At 44.3% G+C, this 17,490-nt stretch overlaps 1 protein-coding gene across 1 annotated transcript in view; it reads left to right on the top strand.

The window, feature by feature from the left end:
• SHOC1 (shortage in chiasmata 1) overlaps window positions 1–17,490 on the top strand; it is a 1,878,679-nt gene that overhangs the window by 367,170 nt on the left and 1,494,019 nt on the right. The window contains exon 7 of the mRNA XM_078676649.1: window positions 356–455. Within this exon, the coding sequence (XP_078532775.1) occupies window positions 356–455 (100 nt within the window). The remainder of the gene's footprint in view (window positions 1–355; window positions 456–17,490) is intronic.

Below are 17,490 nucleotides of genomic sequence, written 5' to 3' on the forward strand. Positions count from 1 at the left end.
TCCTATTATCAATATCTTCCCGCCATCCCCACAACCAACAATCAAACAAAATCTGGCATGCTACCTTTTTCTACAGACGGGGGCTTGACAAAGTGGTGATTTGGGAGAAGAAAGGGACTGTGCATATAGCCTACACCTGCACACATAGAACTGGCATGTTAAACAGCTCTGTAATCCGTTGCTGAACTTGTTGTGCCCACAGATTGTTAACAGGAGAAAGGCAATGAGTTGGAATTAACAGAATCACCATAAAAGTATCTTTATCTGTTTCAAATAGCATCTCATATGCCACTTGTTACACTGTAATTTTTTCTAGAGCTCTAAATGTTTGGCCATTTGTTCACTGCCTTTTTAGGTTTACCATTGATAGCAGAGCATGTATTCCAGAGGAAAAAGAAAATGAGCCCCTTCCATTCCAAGAGGATTTCTGTTTGTTGCCTTTAGACGAGGAGGAGGTAAATGACCCTAATACAAAGCAGTAACATTTGAAATGGTGATTTGTTTTTGAGGGTAAGCATGAAAGCTGGCTGTTTGTCAGTCAGTCAATAAAGCTTTATTCGATTTGTAAAAACAGAATCATAAAAAGCAATCATTTAAAAACAACAGGATAAGAAATGCCAATACATAAAAAATAGATACATTAAAAGATGACTAAAAATAATACAGTACCTAGAAGACTAAAAAAAATTTTTTTTGCAAGGACACTCCGCTCCTAAAAACACAGGGGCACATTACGATGGAGGATTTTCCGCATCCTCCGGGTCGGCGGAAGCCACCGCTGGCCCGGAGGATGTGGAAAATCCTCTGCGGACCCACCAAAGACCCACCGCCACATTAGGATGGCTGGTGGGTCCTGGTTCCTGTCCGCCGCTTTTCCGCCGCAGTTGGCTTACAACTCTCTCAGACACCGCCAGACATATTAGGATGGCTGTGCAAACATGCTTTTCCGCGGCGGATTCTCCACCGAGGAAAAGCATGTGGATATCCACCTCGGGGGCCCGTTGCAGGCCCCCTGGGTGAAGGGGGGGTGGGGGAGGCACATGGGGGGTACCTATGGTACCCCCATGCATTTGCGTGAACAAAGCAGCAGGCACCACGCGGTGCCTGCCGCTTTGTCCATGCAAATGCACAACTTACATTTTTAACATTGCGGCGGGTGCTGCTTCAAGCAGCACCCACCGCAATGTTAAAAATACAGGATGTGACCGCCAGGGTGGCGGTCACATCCTAATTTGCACAGAGGGACCGCCGCTGCCCCTGCGGATGGTCCCTCCTACTCTATGGTGGCGGACGGACTCAGATCCGTCCGCCATCATAATCGGCCCCATAGTACATTTGTTATAAAAGAAGTGGTTCCTGAGCCTAATAACCACTTTTAACTGCATGCGTGCGGCCGCGATTTTCGCGCTCTGCAGCTTTTTTTTTTAAAAACGCGTTACATGACGAGCTGAGCTCGTCATGAGCATGCGAGCGGTGCAACTCATGACGAGCTCAGCTCGTCATGAGCATGGAAGGGGTTAAGTAAGTAGATACGACTTTGAGGACATGTGCGTTATCTAGGGTTTTCAGTTTGTTATAGGCCCCTCTGCAGGTTCGCAAGCCCCATGTCTTTAATAGAGGTTTCAAGAGTCTTTCCCTCGGAGCAGATAGAACCTGCAGAATAATATACAGTGAATGTTGGACTGGTGTGAGATGTTATCACACGGGCAGGTTTTTATGTCCCCTGTCCGATCATTGCAATGTGGAAAAGTAATTAATCTGAAAAAAGTGTCCGTGCGGAAGCGGGTCAAAAGCATACGTGTAAAGAGGGATGGTTATAAGAGCAAGTACTGCTGGACCCCATCAACGATAGTGGTCAATTGATTCTCTACGACCATGCTTTTGCCCTTTTCTACAAGCCATCTTTTGCTGTCTAGGTGCTGTAAAACCAATTTATTCAGACTAGTTCTGGACCCGGTCTCCATGCTTACAGGGTTAAAAAAGTATTCTGGGTGCCCGATATCTTTAAGTGTTTTTCTTACGTATTTGAACCATTTCATGTTGTCAGCACCATCTAAGCTGAGACTTGTCTCCGGTTTTACCCAGACATTGTGCCACAATAAAATAGGTGAAGATTTTATAATGTCCGAGATGTATGGGAGACCTAATTCATTGTGGACAACATATGTAGCTGTGCCCCTAGGGGTTGCCAGTAAATAGCGAAGGAAGGCGTTCTCAGAGCGTTGTATAGTATCTACATGCTCAGTTCCCCAGAGGCCAGTTCCATATGTGCCGGTTGATGTACACTTGGCTTTATAAATCTGTAGGAGTTCTCCAACCGGTCTCCCTCCCAGTTTTTTGGCGAAGTTAATCAGAGCACCCGTGGCCCTAGAGAATGCTAGACCCCTTGCGATTACAGCTGCCTGCCATGTGCCCTTTCTATCAAAATGAATGTCAAGATAAGATAACCTATCTGTGTTCTCCACTTTTCTCCGGTCCAGGAAGATTTATTTATTTATTTATTTTTGGCATTTATTAAGCGCGAACAATTGCCCGCAGGCGTCAAGATTGGGCATGGTGTCCTTCTAGTCCCAGTTCCACAGGACATGGTGTAGGTTTTGGAGACGTTTACACGTAGGCCTCTGTTTTTCATAAAATCAGTAAATTTCCCTACCGCCCTTTGCAGTCCTACCCTTGTCTGGGACATTATTGCGGCATCATTCACATATAGCAGTATGGGTATTGGCTTCCCATTTATTGTGGGATAGTCATGGTATACCTCAGTAAGATGTTGGCCAACCGCGTTAATGTATAGGATGAAGAGCAGAGGTGCTAAAATGCACCCCTGTCTTACTCCTCTGCGAATCTGAAACTTATCGGAGCACTCGCCCCTCCTTCCATATCTGACTCGTGCTCCTGCCCCCCCTATAAAGTTCTTTTATAAACAGGAGGATTTGTTTGTCTGAGCCAATCTCAGAGAGTATCGCCCAGGGCATCTCATGGTCCACGCAATCAAATGCGGAACTAAATTCCACAAAGGTCACAAAAAGATTTCCTTTTTTAGCCTGGGTATATTTAGCTGTTATTAGTGCCAGGTTAAGGCCTTGTTCTATGGTGCCTTTGCCTGCTCTAAAGCCATATTGTAAGTTTGAAATTACTTCATGCTCTTCAGTCCAATCCTGGATTCTATTTAAGATAATCCTCCCGGTAACCTTCATCAGGACATCAAGTAGCGAAATCATGCGATAACAAGTGGGGTCATTCCCGTCCCCTTTTTTAAAGATCGGTACATCTATAGCCTCTGGCCAAGTTGAGATGAACCCGGTAATATTTAAGGAATTGAGCACGTTGGTGAGCAGAGGTCCCCATATTTCAGGTCGGGTCGTTATTGTCACTAATAAAGAGATAGGATCTTACTTTAAATGTCCCGAAGATGTCGATGTAAAGGGGGTGGCCCAGCCCGGCCTCCTCGGCCCCGGACGGCCACAGACGGCCCGCCCTTTGCCCGGGCTTAGCCCACGCTCGCTCCCGCGACGCGGGGGCTCTGCTCAGTTTTATGCGCCTCCGGCCACGGGATGGACGGTGGCGGCTTCCTGCCGCTTGGGTTCCAATGTAGTCCCCCCCCTCTCTGCGGCCGTGCTGGTGTGAGAGCTACGGCGGCGGGGGAGAGACATGAGACCCGAGCCAGGAGCTGTGAGGATGGTGAAGGTAGCAGCGCGAGATCAGGGAGGGCAGTGGCAGGTAAGTTCAATGTGCCCCCAAAGTCAGATTTTGCAGAGCGCTGGCTGTTTGTCGATTCTGCAGATAAAAGATAAATTGATATTTCTTCTGGATTAAGCTTTGCTCTAAATTACGTTTACAGACGCGTGAAGGTGGCCGGATTCGGACAGACCTGCCTGAGAACTCTTACTCTTCTAGGGTGTTGATACTGGATCCGTCACCGGACCACCAAAATCAGTATACATTTAGACCTTAGTGTTTTGTAAAAATAGTGTTTCTCATTTGTGAATTACATATAAACAATACCCTAGAATTATCACTTTAATGATAGATACGTCAGAGTTGAAGAATGTCATTAAATACACTTCATACCTGTTCCGAACAAGAGTGTCAAACGCTTTGAAGGACATCTTTTTCCACCATCTTCTGGTTTCTCTTTCTCCCCTCCTTCATTTGGGAGTAGATGAGTTTAGGTAGAGTTGATATTTCTTTCTCCCCATAGTATTTCTGAAGAGCCGACGGGGGCCCTCCCTCTTGTAGACACAGTGTTGCAACATTAAGCCAGTGCAAGTGCTTTCATCTGAGACATGAAAGATGTACGAAGCATTTTTGCTACCGGTGAAATGCATTTTGCCATTTGCTTTGGCCATTCACTACTAGGAAGGGGTGTGTTTAGGGCATCCCTTTCTAATACCGAGTAGCACTTGTATGTATGAATGTTTTGCAACAGGGAATGCGGTCGCAGAACACTTGCAGTTACCACCAACTTCGAGTTAGTGGTGGTAACCTATTCACTAACAGGAAGGAGTCCCCAAGGGACCCCTTCCCCTGTGTGAATGTGGGTGGCAAATTTTTTTTAGAGGAGGCAATGGTTTCACGGACCACTGCCTACTCATAAAAAACGAAAATGTAGCCTTTTATTTTTATTTTTGCAATGCATCCCAATTTGCTTTAAGGAAAATGGACTACATTACAAAAAAAATATATTGCTCTATTTAAAAAGCAATCACAGACATGGTGGTCTGCTGACCCCAGCAGGCCACCATCCCAGTGAATGTAGCCATTCACAATAGGTCGCAAATTTGAACCTGCATCATGAATATTGATGAGGCAGATCCATTTGTGAGCCACTGCAAATTGCTAAGTGTCAAACACACTGTTGTACATCGCAGTTTGAGAAGCAATTTCCAAATAGCGAATCGCTAAAATTCGCTATTAGGAAATCACAAACATGCGATTTTGTACATCAGGTGCTGACTTCTTGATTCTTGTCCTTAATTGTTCTCGGTTGTTGGGTTTGGCTGCCTTGTTTTGGTGGCCTTGCTTATTGACTTCTCAAGCTTCTCTAAAAAAAATGAGTAATCTATAGGCAACCGAGAACATTTCTATTAAAACACCAATAAAAGTAGAAAAGTCATAGGTTTTGTCATTGGGCATTAAAAAAAATCCACTCTAGGCATTTTTCGCCACAGACGGAGTCATCTAGGGGCCAAATGTAAGTAGCTTTTTTGCTGAATCGGGACATTTGTGGCAGCAAACAAGCATTTTTATATGTACTGAGCCCTATTTTGCAATTCAGTAGCCTATTACCAAATCGCAAAATGGGTTTGCGATTCAGTATTAGGAAGGGGCGTGTTGAGGCCCCCTTCCTAATAGCGACTCGCAGTAGTATGTGTGAATGTTTTGCGACCAAAATATTGTTGCGAAAAATTCTCATTTTACCATCTAATTCAAGTAGGTGGTAACCCATTCGCAAATGGGAAGGGGACCCCATCTCCTTTGTGAATGTTGGTAAAAACATTTTTTAGGAGCAGGCAGTGGTTCCACGGGCCACTGCCTTCTCTTAAAAAAATGGAAAAAAATCTTTTCATTTTTCTTTTTGAAACACATCCCGTATTCCTTTAAGGAAAATGGGCTGCATAAAAAAAATTAAAAAAAACATTGCTTTATTTAAAAGCAGTTACTCACATTATCCATGTGATTTTAGTGATTCCCAATGGGTCGCAAATTGCAACCTGCCTCGTGAATATTAATGAAGTAGGTCTATTTGCGACCCACTGAGAATTGCTAAAGGTGTGAATCACACATTTGAACATAGCTGTTTGTGATTACTAAATAGTGAATCGCAAAAATTCGCTATTACTTAATCGCAAACCAGCAGGTATGTACATCTGGCCCTTAGTCCATATGTGTATGACTGCCATCTACTGGTGTTTAAATAAAATATAGTTATGTAAAATAACATTTAGATGACATTTCCACTTACAGCCCTTCCAGTTTGGAGACTCCATCCTGGCTTCGAATCAAGCTTTGCAAACTCAAACACGTTTTTATAATGTACAAATCCCTTTAATGAATTACAAGAGGGATGGAGAGAGAAAGAAAATGGGACCACTGCATGCTCACCCAATGTGTACCCAAACGGGAAAAGCAGCAAATGGACACAGTATGCTTTAAAAAAAAAATCTCACTTTGGAGTGCCAATGCACGATAGAGGGTGCTCTGCTGTCCCTTGCAGGCCACCATCCCTGCATACACTGGAGGTCAGAAAATGTGACCTGCCTAATTAATATTCATTAGACAGGTTGTTTTGTGGTCCCACTGTGACTGGGCAATTTGCGAAGAAACTTATTACATAGGTCACATTGCAAATTAATTCCCTGGTCTCAAACTAGTCAGTGTGCAATTGGCCGCACTTTACTTACTAGGCTAATGTCGACTAGAAGGATATGTGAACTGCAGTTACTATCCCCACTTTCATAAGGATTCCTTTGGTTTTGTCCCTCATTTGGAACAAAAGGAATGTCAGGAAGTCTCGTGAATCAGCGAATATCTTCCCACGTTTTGCCTGCAAACTCTTTTAGATTTTTGTAAAGGAGCCTTAAAATTATGAACATTAGCATGTCTTTTGTGTTTTGTCTGAATTAACCAGAGCCATAAGGCACCCTCGAGAGACTCCTTCACAAATTGTGGCCTTATCCCATAAAAAAAGATTTCTACCATCTCTATTGCTTGAGGTTGTCTGCTGTATTTTGGATAGCTTTGTGGTCAGCTGACTGCTCCCCAGAGTGGTATTCATCTTCATGTAATAGATTGTCTAGCATCATTTTGCTTTGCATGTAGCCTGTGCCTATGCTATACCACACACCCTTTACTAACTCTTTAAATATAAGTAATACTGCAGTTCTATCAAACTGTTCTCAGACAGTTCAACCAGCCAGGCTTCAAAAATGCGCTTACTTTGTGCTGCGCAAACGTCTGCTCCCATCCTTCTGTATAGGAAAGTAATTCTTAAGCTGGAAGAAATGGCTCTATAAGATTGACTAAGAAGTGTAACGTGTACGTAATGTGCAATTCCAAGATAACGTGAAGGGAATCCAAAGTGAAGCAAACTACCATGTCCTTTAAGATAGTCCCATCATATACATACCAATTACAAACATGTTGTCCCATCCACACGACATAACGGTCTTTCATAGGGGATCTTTTATCTAGTAGCTTACTTCTGTCTATTCAACACCAGGCTCTCGGTACTCTATCTTAATTCCTGTACCTGACACACATAAACATGTCCCCATGCACCACAAATTAAGTCTGTATAAGGGGCACGTCTTTTTATTATTCACGGTTAACAGCCAGCTGTGCATGATCATTTTTGTTTAGAAAAAAATTGTTAAAGGATTAGCTAATGTTTTCAAAACATATCGATTCTAGAAGAGACCCTGGAGTGACCACTTTAGTATAAAATACCCTCATTCCCCTTTTCAAAATGGAGGAGAATTCCTTTCAGGCAGGACCGAGACTCAGCAGGCTGATCCTTCGACAGGCAGAGACCTGACATCCCTTGCGGGGTGCCATCCTCGACGCAAAGACGGAGTCCTTCATTCAGAAACATCAGGTGAGGGGTTAGCACTTCCCTGGGGGATTCTTGGCTCCATTAGGATATATCCTAGCACTTACATACACATGCTTGATCTACATATCTTGGTTAGGTACATTTAGTTAGGCTACGCATTGTAGGAGTACGCCAATGCTATTGTTTTATATAATCTGCATTTACTCATCTTATTAGCACTATGGTAGAAATGTAGCTACTATTTACGATATTGGTGCTAGCGATCACATTTGTCTGCTCCTGTCTTTTGATTGTTGCAGCGAATATATTTCATACTAGACTGACGCTTGAGCAATAAATAATTATTGAAACCGTTCCAATCGTCATTCTCAGGGCCAGAATGGCTACCGGGCTTTCCTTAATGAATAATGCAAAACAAATGCTTAAAAAGGAGGCTTTAAAGCTATTTGTTTTGCATTGTTCATTTGCAAGTGCCTGCAGCTCCCCAGAAACAAAATCGGCCCCTCTGCAGTGAACCTGGGGCCCACCCAGACACCCCAGCATAAAAAGCCTGGTAGCCGTCTGGCCCTGGTCATTCTATGTGTATTCTGAGAAAAGAAAGCAAGAGTGACTGAGCGAAAGATACCGTATTGTCTTCCACGATACCTGAGGATTCAGGGTTGTCATGTTCAGTGGATGCCAGATACTACCTACACCACTGTAGAATACAGGGGGGTGGTAGTGGCACTGTAGAGATAGCTGGCTGACTCATTCTGTGGGGGTGTCTAGAGTCTGTCTGCACACCAAGGCCTCAGTATAGGTCACCCAAACCACACAGGTCCTGGGAGGGGTCCTAGGAACTACAGAACAAAACCTATCAACTGTTTTGGACACTGTTGAGCCTTCGCATTCCACATGGTGGCATATGTAATCGTTGTCTCTCATGAACGAGTGCGTGAAATAGTGTGCCAATGATCTACAGAGCAGGTTGTTTCATATTGTGATAGATTTCATGCAAACTTTTCACCTAGATCAAGCTAGTGGATCGCCATTTTATTTTAAGAAATTAATGCTCACATATAGTTCCTCATTTATTTATAGAGCGCATGAATCATCACCCCATAAGGGTATTTCCCCGCTTTCAACACAACAACAAAGCCAGGAGACATGTTTGAAGAGCGAGGTTTTCAGTAGTTTCCTAAAGGCCAGGTAGTCTGTGCACAGCCGTAAGCAAATGGGGAGATCGTTCCATAGGCGCGGGCCGAGATGGTATAAGGTCTTTCCCCCTTGTCGAGATTTTCTGGTGGGTGGAACAGAAATCAAGGCTTTTTCTCCTGAACGGAGTGTGAACAAATGATTCGGCTGGGGAAAGCTGTCTCCACTCTCCCAGTGATTAGCGACTTGCTAAATTTTGTCACCTGGTCAGCTGCTTTTTTTTCAGAAGAGTTCCCTCCACTACTGCTGAACCCACTTAATCACAAAAATAAGACCAACAGCCAGTCCACCTTACCATAGCCACATGGCTAACAATTCGGTACTTTGTACTTTATAGAATGTCCTAAATAGTGCGATCTTTCTGGCACCTTTTCCACCGGTGGTCAGGCTTTCGAAGGGGCCTTCCCAACACCCAGAGTCTGAAGCATCTCTAAATACAGAATGAACGGTAGCAATAGATGGATGGCGCCAGGCGTGTGCCCCAGTGCTGAAGGTTATGACAATGAAAGTGCATCGGAGTCTGCTGTCCAGGCACCAGTGCCAGTGCTTTCTCCCTAAAACTGATATATGTGAATTGGTAGCCCCAGTTGAAAACATGGTACCCTGGACATAGGAGTTAAAGGGATCATGAGGGCCTGAAGCACTGTTTGTGCCACCCTGAGTGACTCAAGTAAACAAATGAAAGTAGTGCTGCGATTGCAGGCAGCATGAGCAGTGCAAACTGCTCGAACTCGACTTTGCCCTGATCATGTGTTACAAGGTCAAAGCACTATTTTTAATATATTCCAGTCACTCCTAAGGTAGGCCTCCTGAGCCTAGGAGGCAGGGCGGATTATATTAAAAGTATAGACATATAAGTGCAAGCTTATATGTCCCTATAGTAGCCCATTCCATGTAGGACCATTAAGGACCACTATAAGGGACGGGGGCCATAGGATAACATGGGCTGGCACCCAGGCACCCGCCAGGTTACCAGCTCCATTATGGCTCCACTGAAATATGTCATATTTGGAATTAAACAACTTGTTTCATCATTCCTGACATAATTCTCATGCCAGAGTTGATGTGACATGTACCCTGATGGCTACTTTAGAGGTTGTCCACCTGGTTGCCCCAGGTGTTCCGGCTGGCAGCCTCCATCTGCAGCCATGAAGACAAGAATCTGACTCCCTGCTAGGAGGTGTGAACACTCCCAGGAGGCAGAAACAAAGTCTAGGACGGTAAGGAGGTGACATGATGGCTAGTTAGGTGCCACATCAATGTGGTGACCTTCAAAGCTTTCACCTCCTCTGATATGCATCCCAGCTGCCGCTCAAAGAAGTAAACAGCCCTCTCCTTATCCCCAGGCACATTTGCACCCGGGCAGGCAGGCAGACAAATAATGTAGTCAGGAGGCGTACACCACTAGAAGGCTTGCTACACCCGGTTGGTGGGTAACCTGGTCTGTACAGCTAAGGAAGGTTTCTGCCATTTTTAAAAGTGGTATAATAGTGGGTGTTGGTTAGTAAAGGCGACATAACCCACAGGAAGTAGCCACCACAGGGGAGGATTAGCTGCTGGGGCTAGTACCCCTTTGGCTACGTGCACCTTCACCCCTAAAACCCATAACTCTGGGATTTAAGGGGAACCCTTGACACCAGAACCTTAGCTCTGATTGGAATTCCAACAGAGGACAAGGAAGGGACCCGACTCTAGGACAAAAGGACCTGCACGAAACAAATGCGCAATGCTTTGCACCTGTGACAACCATCCTGAGACTGCACAACTCCAACTCATCCTGGACCAAAGACCAGTTCCTCTAAAACATAGGAACTCCTTTGAAAGCCAAGGCAACTCCAGACTACCTTGAACTTGTGGCACTGCTCCCCTGCAGTCCGCAGGTAAAAACAACTTCCCAAAACTATAGAATCACTGGCCATCGGGCCATCCAAGTGATCAACTAAAAGTAGATGGTCCTGTGTAGTGTTGGAAACCTAGTTCTAAGTTTCAGGTGGCTGCCATTTTTCCCCAAACGTCGAAACAACTTCTTGCTGACCTTTTCTCTGCCAAGGCTTGTTTGTGGCCAGTCCGGCAACCACTACCTTTGCTCGACGCTCCAAATCGAGGGAACTCAGCAGCTCCTTCAGCGACCACTTTAGTGGCCCTAATATCGACTTTTCGTCATCTGTTTCCTCCCCAGAACATTCTAAGGGGTACAGCCAGCTCACCTGTGGCTCCTGCTTCAGCACCAGGGACATCCAGAGCTACTCTGCACCTGGACCCTACGAGCCAGGTAAAATTCAACTGACTTTTGTGGCATGGTCCTGGGACCCGTAACCTCCAATGTGGTCCATCCAACCTGACCTGCATGTGACTGTGGTATGTCCTGACTGTCTTCAGCCAGGACCTAAGAAATCAGATGCAGCATGATTCAAATAGTCCCCCGGTGGTGGACAATCCAAGGAATAGGCTAGCATAGGAGAGGAGATGGAAGTTTAGTCTGGAGAGGCCAGAGGTTATACTGAGGTTACTTTAGTTTCCCTGGGTGGGATGGATATTGAAGCCCTGGCTGTCTTACCTCAAAGCATGGAGAAGTATAGACAAATGCCAAAGATCAATGGGATTGGAGTAGAGGCTCTAACTGATGCAGGTGCCAGTGTCAATATGGTGGCAGGTCGACTGGTTCCCGAGACCAAATGATACCCAGTGTTAGTCACCAGATAACAATTGCTGACAAGGATACTAAGCTCCATCCAATGACCTTGGTAAGCTTAGAAGGGAAGGGGTTACTGGCCCAAAGAAGGTGGTTTGGTCCACTGGCAGCCCAGTGAAGTATCTGTTGGGAAATGATCTGGAAACACCTGCCTATGCAGACGTGGTAAAGAAGGCTCATGCACCAATGCTGGATCTCCCTGAGTGGGTGAGTGTGACTACAAGAGCAGCACAACAAGAAAGTATTGGGAGCCTAGAGCATGAAATAATGCAGCAGGACTCCCAAAACAAGACAAAGGACAAGAAGTCTGCTAAGACAGCTTCAAAGAGGTCACAGGACCCGTGGAGAGTTCTCCTGAGGGGCATTCCCTGGTGCTTGAGGAAGTATCTGCGGTTGAAGGCGCCTGGACTGACTTGGTGGAGCACCTAAGTGCACAGTGACCCTCCAGAGAGGACCTACGCCAAGGGCAAAAGTCATGCCCAACTCTTGAAGGCTATAGGCACCAAGCTGCAAGGCAGGAAGAGGGAAATGTCAGTGGTATTCACAGGATCTACTGGGAAGATGGCCTCTTATACACTGAAGCCAGGGACACCAAACACGGGGCATCCAGGCGAATGGAGGCCCCCAAGTGTAGAGAGAGTACATTCTGAGTTTAGAACATAAAATCCCCCTAGCTGGACATCTGGGGAAAACCAAAACCTGGTACAGGTTGGTTGCCCATTTGTTTGGCCCCAGATGTCTGAAAGAGTGAAGGAGTTATGTGGCTCCTGTGTTGCTTGTCAGGCAAATGGCAAGATGAGGGGACATTGTCGGTCCCCTTGACCCTCAAACTATATCTGGCTACAGGTTTATTCTAGAGTTAGTGGAACTTGCCACTAGGTACCCAAAGACAGTTTACCTCAGTACTGTGACTGCTCCTGCAGTGGCAAAGACCCTTCTTAGTATCTTTACCAGAGTTGGGTTTCCTAAAGACGTGGTATCTGATTGACGGAAAAATGTCAAGCCTGCATACTTAAAAGCTATGTGAGATTGATGTAGTTTAAGCTACAAGTTCAACACCCCCTATCGCCCCAGAATAAGTGTTTCGTTGAGACATTCAAAAACACCATGAAGGACATGATAATGAACCTCCCTGAAAAACACAGAATGTTGGGATGTCATTACCTTGCCTTTTATTTGCTAACTTGATGCAGAGGAACTGCTTAAAACTTAACTGGAAAAAAATGATGTACTACTATTTGGTAACAATACCTTTTTCTGGAACCTTATCACTCCCAGTACAGAAGGCAAGAAACTTGGGGGTCATCTTTGATACCAAGTTAGCTTTCATAGAGCACTCAAAGCAGGTAACATCTTCCTGCTTTCTGATCTTAAGGATTAAAAAAAAATCTCCTTCCCTTCTTGCCGCTAGCGTTAAGAAAAACAGTAATGAAGGCACTGATTATCTATGTAGGCTCTCAAACTCATCTTCTTAACAAATCACAGACATTTCAAAATGCAGCAGCTACATTATTATTGAATCCTCCAAAATGTTTCTCAACCACGAAGGCGATCAAAGATCTGCATTGGCTTCCCATCAGGGCACTAATGAAGTTTAAGGCTTTGTGTTTGGTCTATAAGACTTTCACCAGGATGGCCCTCGTTTCCCACAAGATATCTTTAAATGGTACTCTCCTTCTCGTGCTCTTTGATCTTACAATGCCAGGAAAGTCCTTGTTCCCAGAATAAAAAAAGCTCCTTGGGGTGGAAGATATTTTTCCTACACCGCCTCCAAATGGTGGAACTCTTTGCCCAACCTCCTAAGAACTCAGCCTAATCTATTGAATTTCAGAAGGGAACTGACGGCCGGGCTCTTTAGCTCTCTGACCTAAAAATCCATCCTTATTCATGTAAACATTTCTAAAGCCCCTGATTGATTGCATATCCTTGCCTTCTCGCTGTACTTAACAGTGGTTCACTGAAACTAGCGCCAAGACATCTATGGTAATAGCACACTCTAAGAAACATTAACATTAACATACAGAGAGGTGCTACAAAAGCGGGTTGGTTTTAAGCCCTTTGAACTTCTGTTTTGCTATCCTGTAAGGGATCCCCATGGTTTGGTGAAGGAAACCTCTCAAAGAGCTCAAAACTGGACTTAGTGGACTATGTACTGGGCCTGCGTCCACATATGTCTGAATACATGGAAAGGGCAAACAAGCATCTGGAGGAGAACCAGGAGTTTATCAAGCACTGGTATAACCAAAGGCTAGCACTGGTTGAATACCAACCAGGTTAGTTGGTGTGGGTGTTGGAGCCTGTGGATCTCAGGGCCCTCTGGGACAAGTGGACCGGGCCCTATCCCATTTTGGAAAAGAAAAGGGAGGTCACCTAATTGGTAGACTTGGGATGTATTTCCTATGGGAACTGTATCGATATTCCTGTTTCTGACCCTTGTCCGGTTAATAGATCACTAGTGGCCATACAACGGCACAGAAACCAGTTTTCTGATTAGGTCATAGCGCGTACTACCACATTAGGCAAGCACTATTCCTCCAGCCCCCATAGAAAGCATACCGAGTTCTCAAAACAAATCAAACCTCCAGCAACCTGGGAAATCCCCCGCAGCTATTGTTTTGATTTAACCAAGAACTCCAGTAAAGAATGTACGAACGACCAGTTCGTATGACATCCTTATTGACGTATTTATGTCCATCCTTACGTCAATCTCGGCACCTTTCAGGTATAAATATTACCGACATTGCCCTAAGCAAACACACGGTGGTGGTGACGAGATTGGAGCAGCGATACTTGCCGAGGAGCCCAGCTGATGCAGGAAGCCCACGGACGCTGCCCCTCCCTTTTTGACGTGCTGAGAGAGAGACGCTGCCTTTTCTCTTGCCGAGAAATCCAGCTCCGGCGTTCCTAGCCGCCCTTGCGGGCAACTGGGATATCGAGTCCTGAGATAGAGATACCAGCCCTCCAACCTTCTAAATCCCAGGTACTGAACTGAATAACCCCTTGCAGAGAATTCTTGAATCAGATCCTTGGCAAAGCAAACTTAACTTAAACTGCTACTTATCTACTCCCGCCCAAGTCTTAGGCTTAGGTCAGGTACACTGGGGTAGGCGTAGTTAGAAGCACCAGTTGAGTACGATTAGTCAATGTATATATGTATATATCTATTTTATCCATTTTAAGTGTCATATGGCTAAGAAACCATATCAATGCTTTTACAGTATTATTTTATAATTCTGTCTTTACTGTATGCACTTTACTTAACTATAAGTATTGCAATAATAGCGATTCATTTCTCTTGTACGAGAAAAGAGACTGATCAATAAATAACACCTTTTTATTGAACACGCCCATCTCTTCCTTTTCTCTACAATCTGGTGAAACTAAGAATGCACATACTGACTGAGTAAAATAAGTTGTCTTTTGTTTTCACACGACTCTAGAGATATACTCTTGATTAGGGGAGAGCAAAGTTGTCATGTTCTATGGTTGTCAGAAATTAAATCCCTTCTTGTCTATCCAGGGAGGTTAAACTCCTCCTTGCCTATTCGAGAAAGTTTCTAGTGAACTCTGAGCTAGCTGGCACACACATAACTTTAAGTCTAATATCGTCAGTAGAAGACCTAGTTAACCACAGTCCTACGTCTATACTATTGAAGATATTATTCCAATGCGCAGAGCCTATTGGGAAAATAGGAACTACACTACATGGCGCCCAACTGTTTGGATAGGCGATAAATCTAACGTAAGACATTAGAGTAACTCAGTCGTGCTTTTTCACACAGACCCCTTTTTCCCATAATACTCCAAAGACGTCTGGAGTGGGTGACAGGTTAAATCCGCCAAACTTCGTAGGAGGAGACTCCTATGTATGTTTCTTGGTTTATTCAACGTTGAAGGATACACTGTTCCAAAATATTGTGCATCTAATCTTTGTTTCCATAGAAACCTGATCTGCAAATAAATAAAATAACCTTCTTGTCGGTAAAATGTCAGACACTGAAGGAGAAAGGGAGGCAGTTAGAGTAGCAGCTCAACTCATAGCAGATGACAATACTCTCCTACAGGAAGGCCCGGAGGCAATACTAATCCCGGTCAACATAAGAAAAACTATAACCTTAAAACTTATAGAAAATGGACTGACACTGAGAGGTGGTACAGTCATATTCGTAATTGAGGCACACGAATATCGGCAGACAGAGGTATTCTATTCATGGATAAACTTTCCAGCAGCTAACGCTGTAACAAAGGAGTTCCACTATTATAAAATAGAAGAACCACCAGATATCTACACTCCTTTCGAGGAGGTGGAGATACCACTCAAATACCAAGAGCACCTGCTCTGGTTTAATGGCGCCCTAAAACATAATGATCACATCACCAGGCTCGGTCCACTAGGTAGACCAGGAGCAACGTGGCCGGTCCTAGCCGGATACACACCACATCCAGACATTGAAGAAATGTCTGCACCAGATCTTTTAGCACAGCTAAAACAACTAATTAGAATACATAGACAATTAGTCCAATATGTAATGCGGACTTCAACAGTCCAACCAGCTATTAAAATTCCACAGCTGACCCCTCATCAGGGGAACACACATAAAATTAAACCACAGAACATACAGTCCTGCCTAGGTAAAGTACCCGCAAAACGGGAACAAATTCCATTCTGGTTAGCACAAAAAATCACTCAAATAGAGGCGGTATTTCCAGATACCACCCCTGTTGAGAAACACAGGATTCTGACTATCTGTCTTCCAATGGGAATCGCACCACATGTGGAGGACTTTGACACTTGGGGTACAGTCTTTGCTTCAATTTACACAAAAACACATGGTGTTCCATCCATGTCAGTAATACCAGATGTGCTAAAACAAATTCAAGATGAATACGGTCCAGAACCTGCTTTAACTCTTGGTATGAAATTACTGAAAGACTTCAAACAGGTCTCGGCAATATTACTAGCCAATATAAAGGGAGAAGCAGCAAATGTGGCGATCCGCCAGAGGTTGAAAGAGACAGATATAGCAGACCAACCATTTGAAATTGCCAGAATCATACAAAAATCCTATGAAGAACTAGGAAGAGATAGTTTGGGTGGAATACCGGTAAAACCCCAACTAATTGAAAATCCTGAAAAGGTATTTATTAAAAATAATCTAAACACTCAAAAAAAGAGCTGGGATGGAAATAAACAATCCACTCCCAAAGAAAAAAGATTCCAGTCCAGAGGAAGATCTCCTCGGCGGAGAGAAAGATCTCCAGACCAAGGAAGAAAGTCTCCCCAAAGGGAGCCCTTTGTGAAAAAATACAACCTTAGAAATAGGGATAATATAAAGAAACCTGATAGATATCAAGATATTGATACACGTCCCTCTCAATCTTTTCAGACTTCCTCGCAGAAATCGGAAAGAAGAGGACGATCAGAACACAGGGAAGAGCACGTCAAGTCCAAAGACAAAGAACTTGCTCATCAAAATAAAAAATTACAATTTCCAAAGAAGAAGGTAGCCAGTATTAAAGTAATCAACCATGCCGAGAATACTGAGGACACAGCTGAAAAACGGAGAGTGGGCTCAGACAATGCTAGACAGCGCAGCAGAAGTGAGCATAGCTCGCAAGATCCTGATGAATCATCTGGAGACAGTGGACACGAATGAATACATTCAGGTGGAAACTGCAGATACTAGAGTTAGCAAACGTCATAAAATATATGAAATAACATTGCGTATAGAGGGGGATAAGACTAGGAAAATAAGGGGTCTATTTTGGGATAATCTCTCTAAAGGCTATGACATCCTTCTAGCTGAAAAAGACTGGCCACCAGAGTTTGTCAGGGAGTGCCCTCATGGCGAAGAAATAATTATGCCTGCCTTCTCTAATAATATTCCAATACATAAAAAGTATACACTTGCAAGAAAGTGGGCAGTAGCCCAGGCTCCTGCATTGTATAAAAACCATGTGGGATGGGATGAAGATTCTCCTCCTCACAAAATCCAGTTAAAATCTCAACCTACTGCACAGAGGCAGTACCCAATTAAGCAAGAAGCTA

This window comes from Lissotriton helveticus, chromosome 2_1 (genome assembly GCF_964261635.1).
Source record: "Lissotriton helveticus chromosome 2_1, aLisHel1.1, whole genome shotgun sequence".
NCBI classification, from domain to species: Eukaryota; Metazoa; Chordata; class Amphibia; order Caudata; family Salamandridae; genus Lissotriton; species Lissotriton helveticus.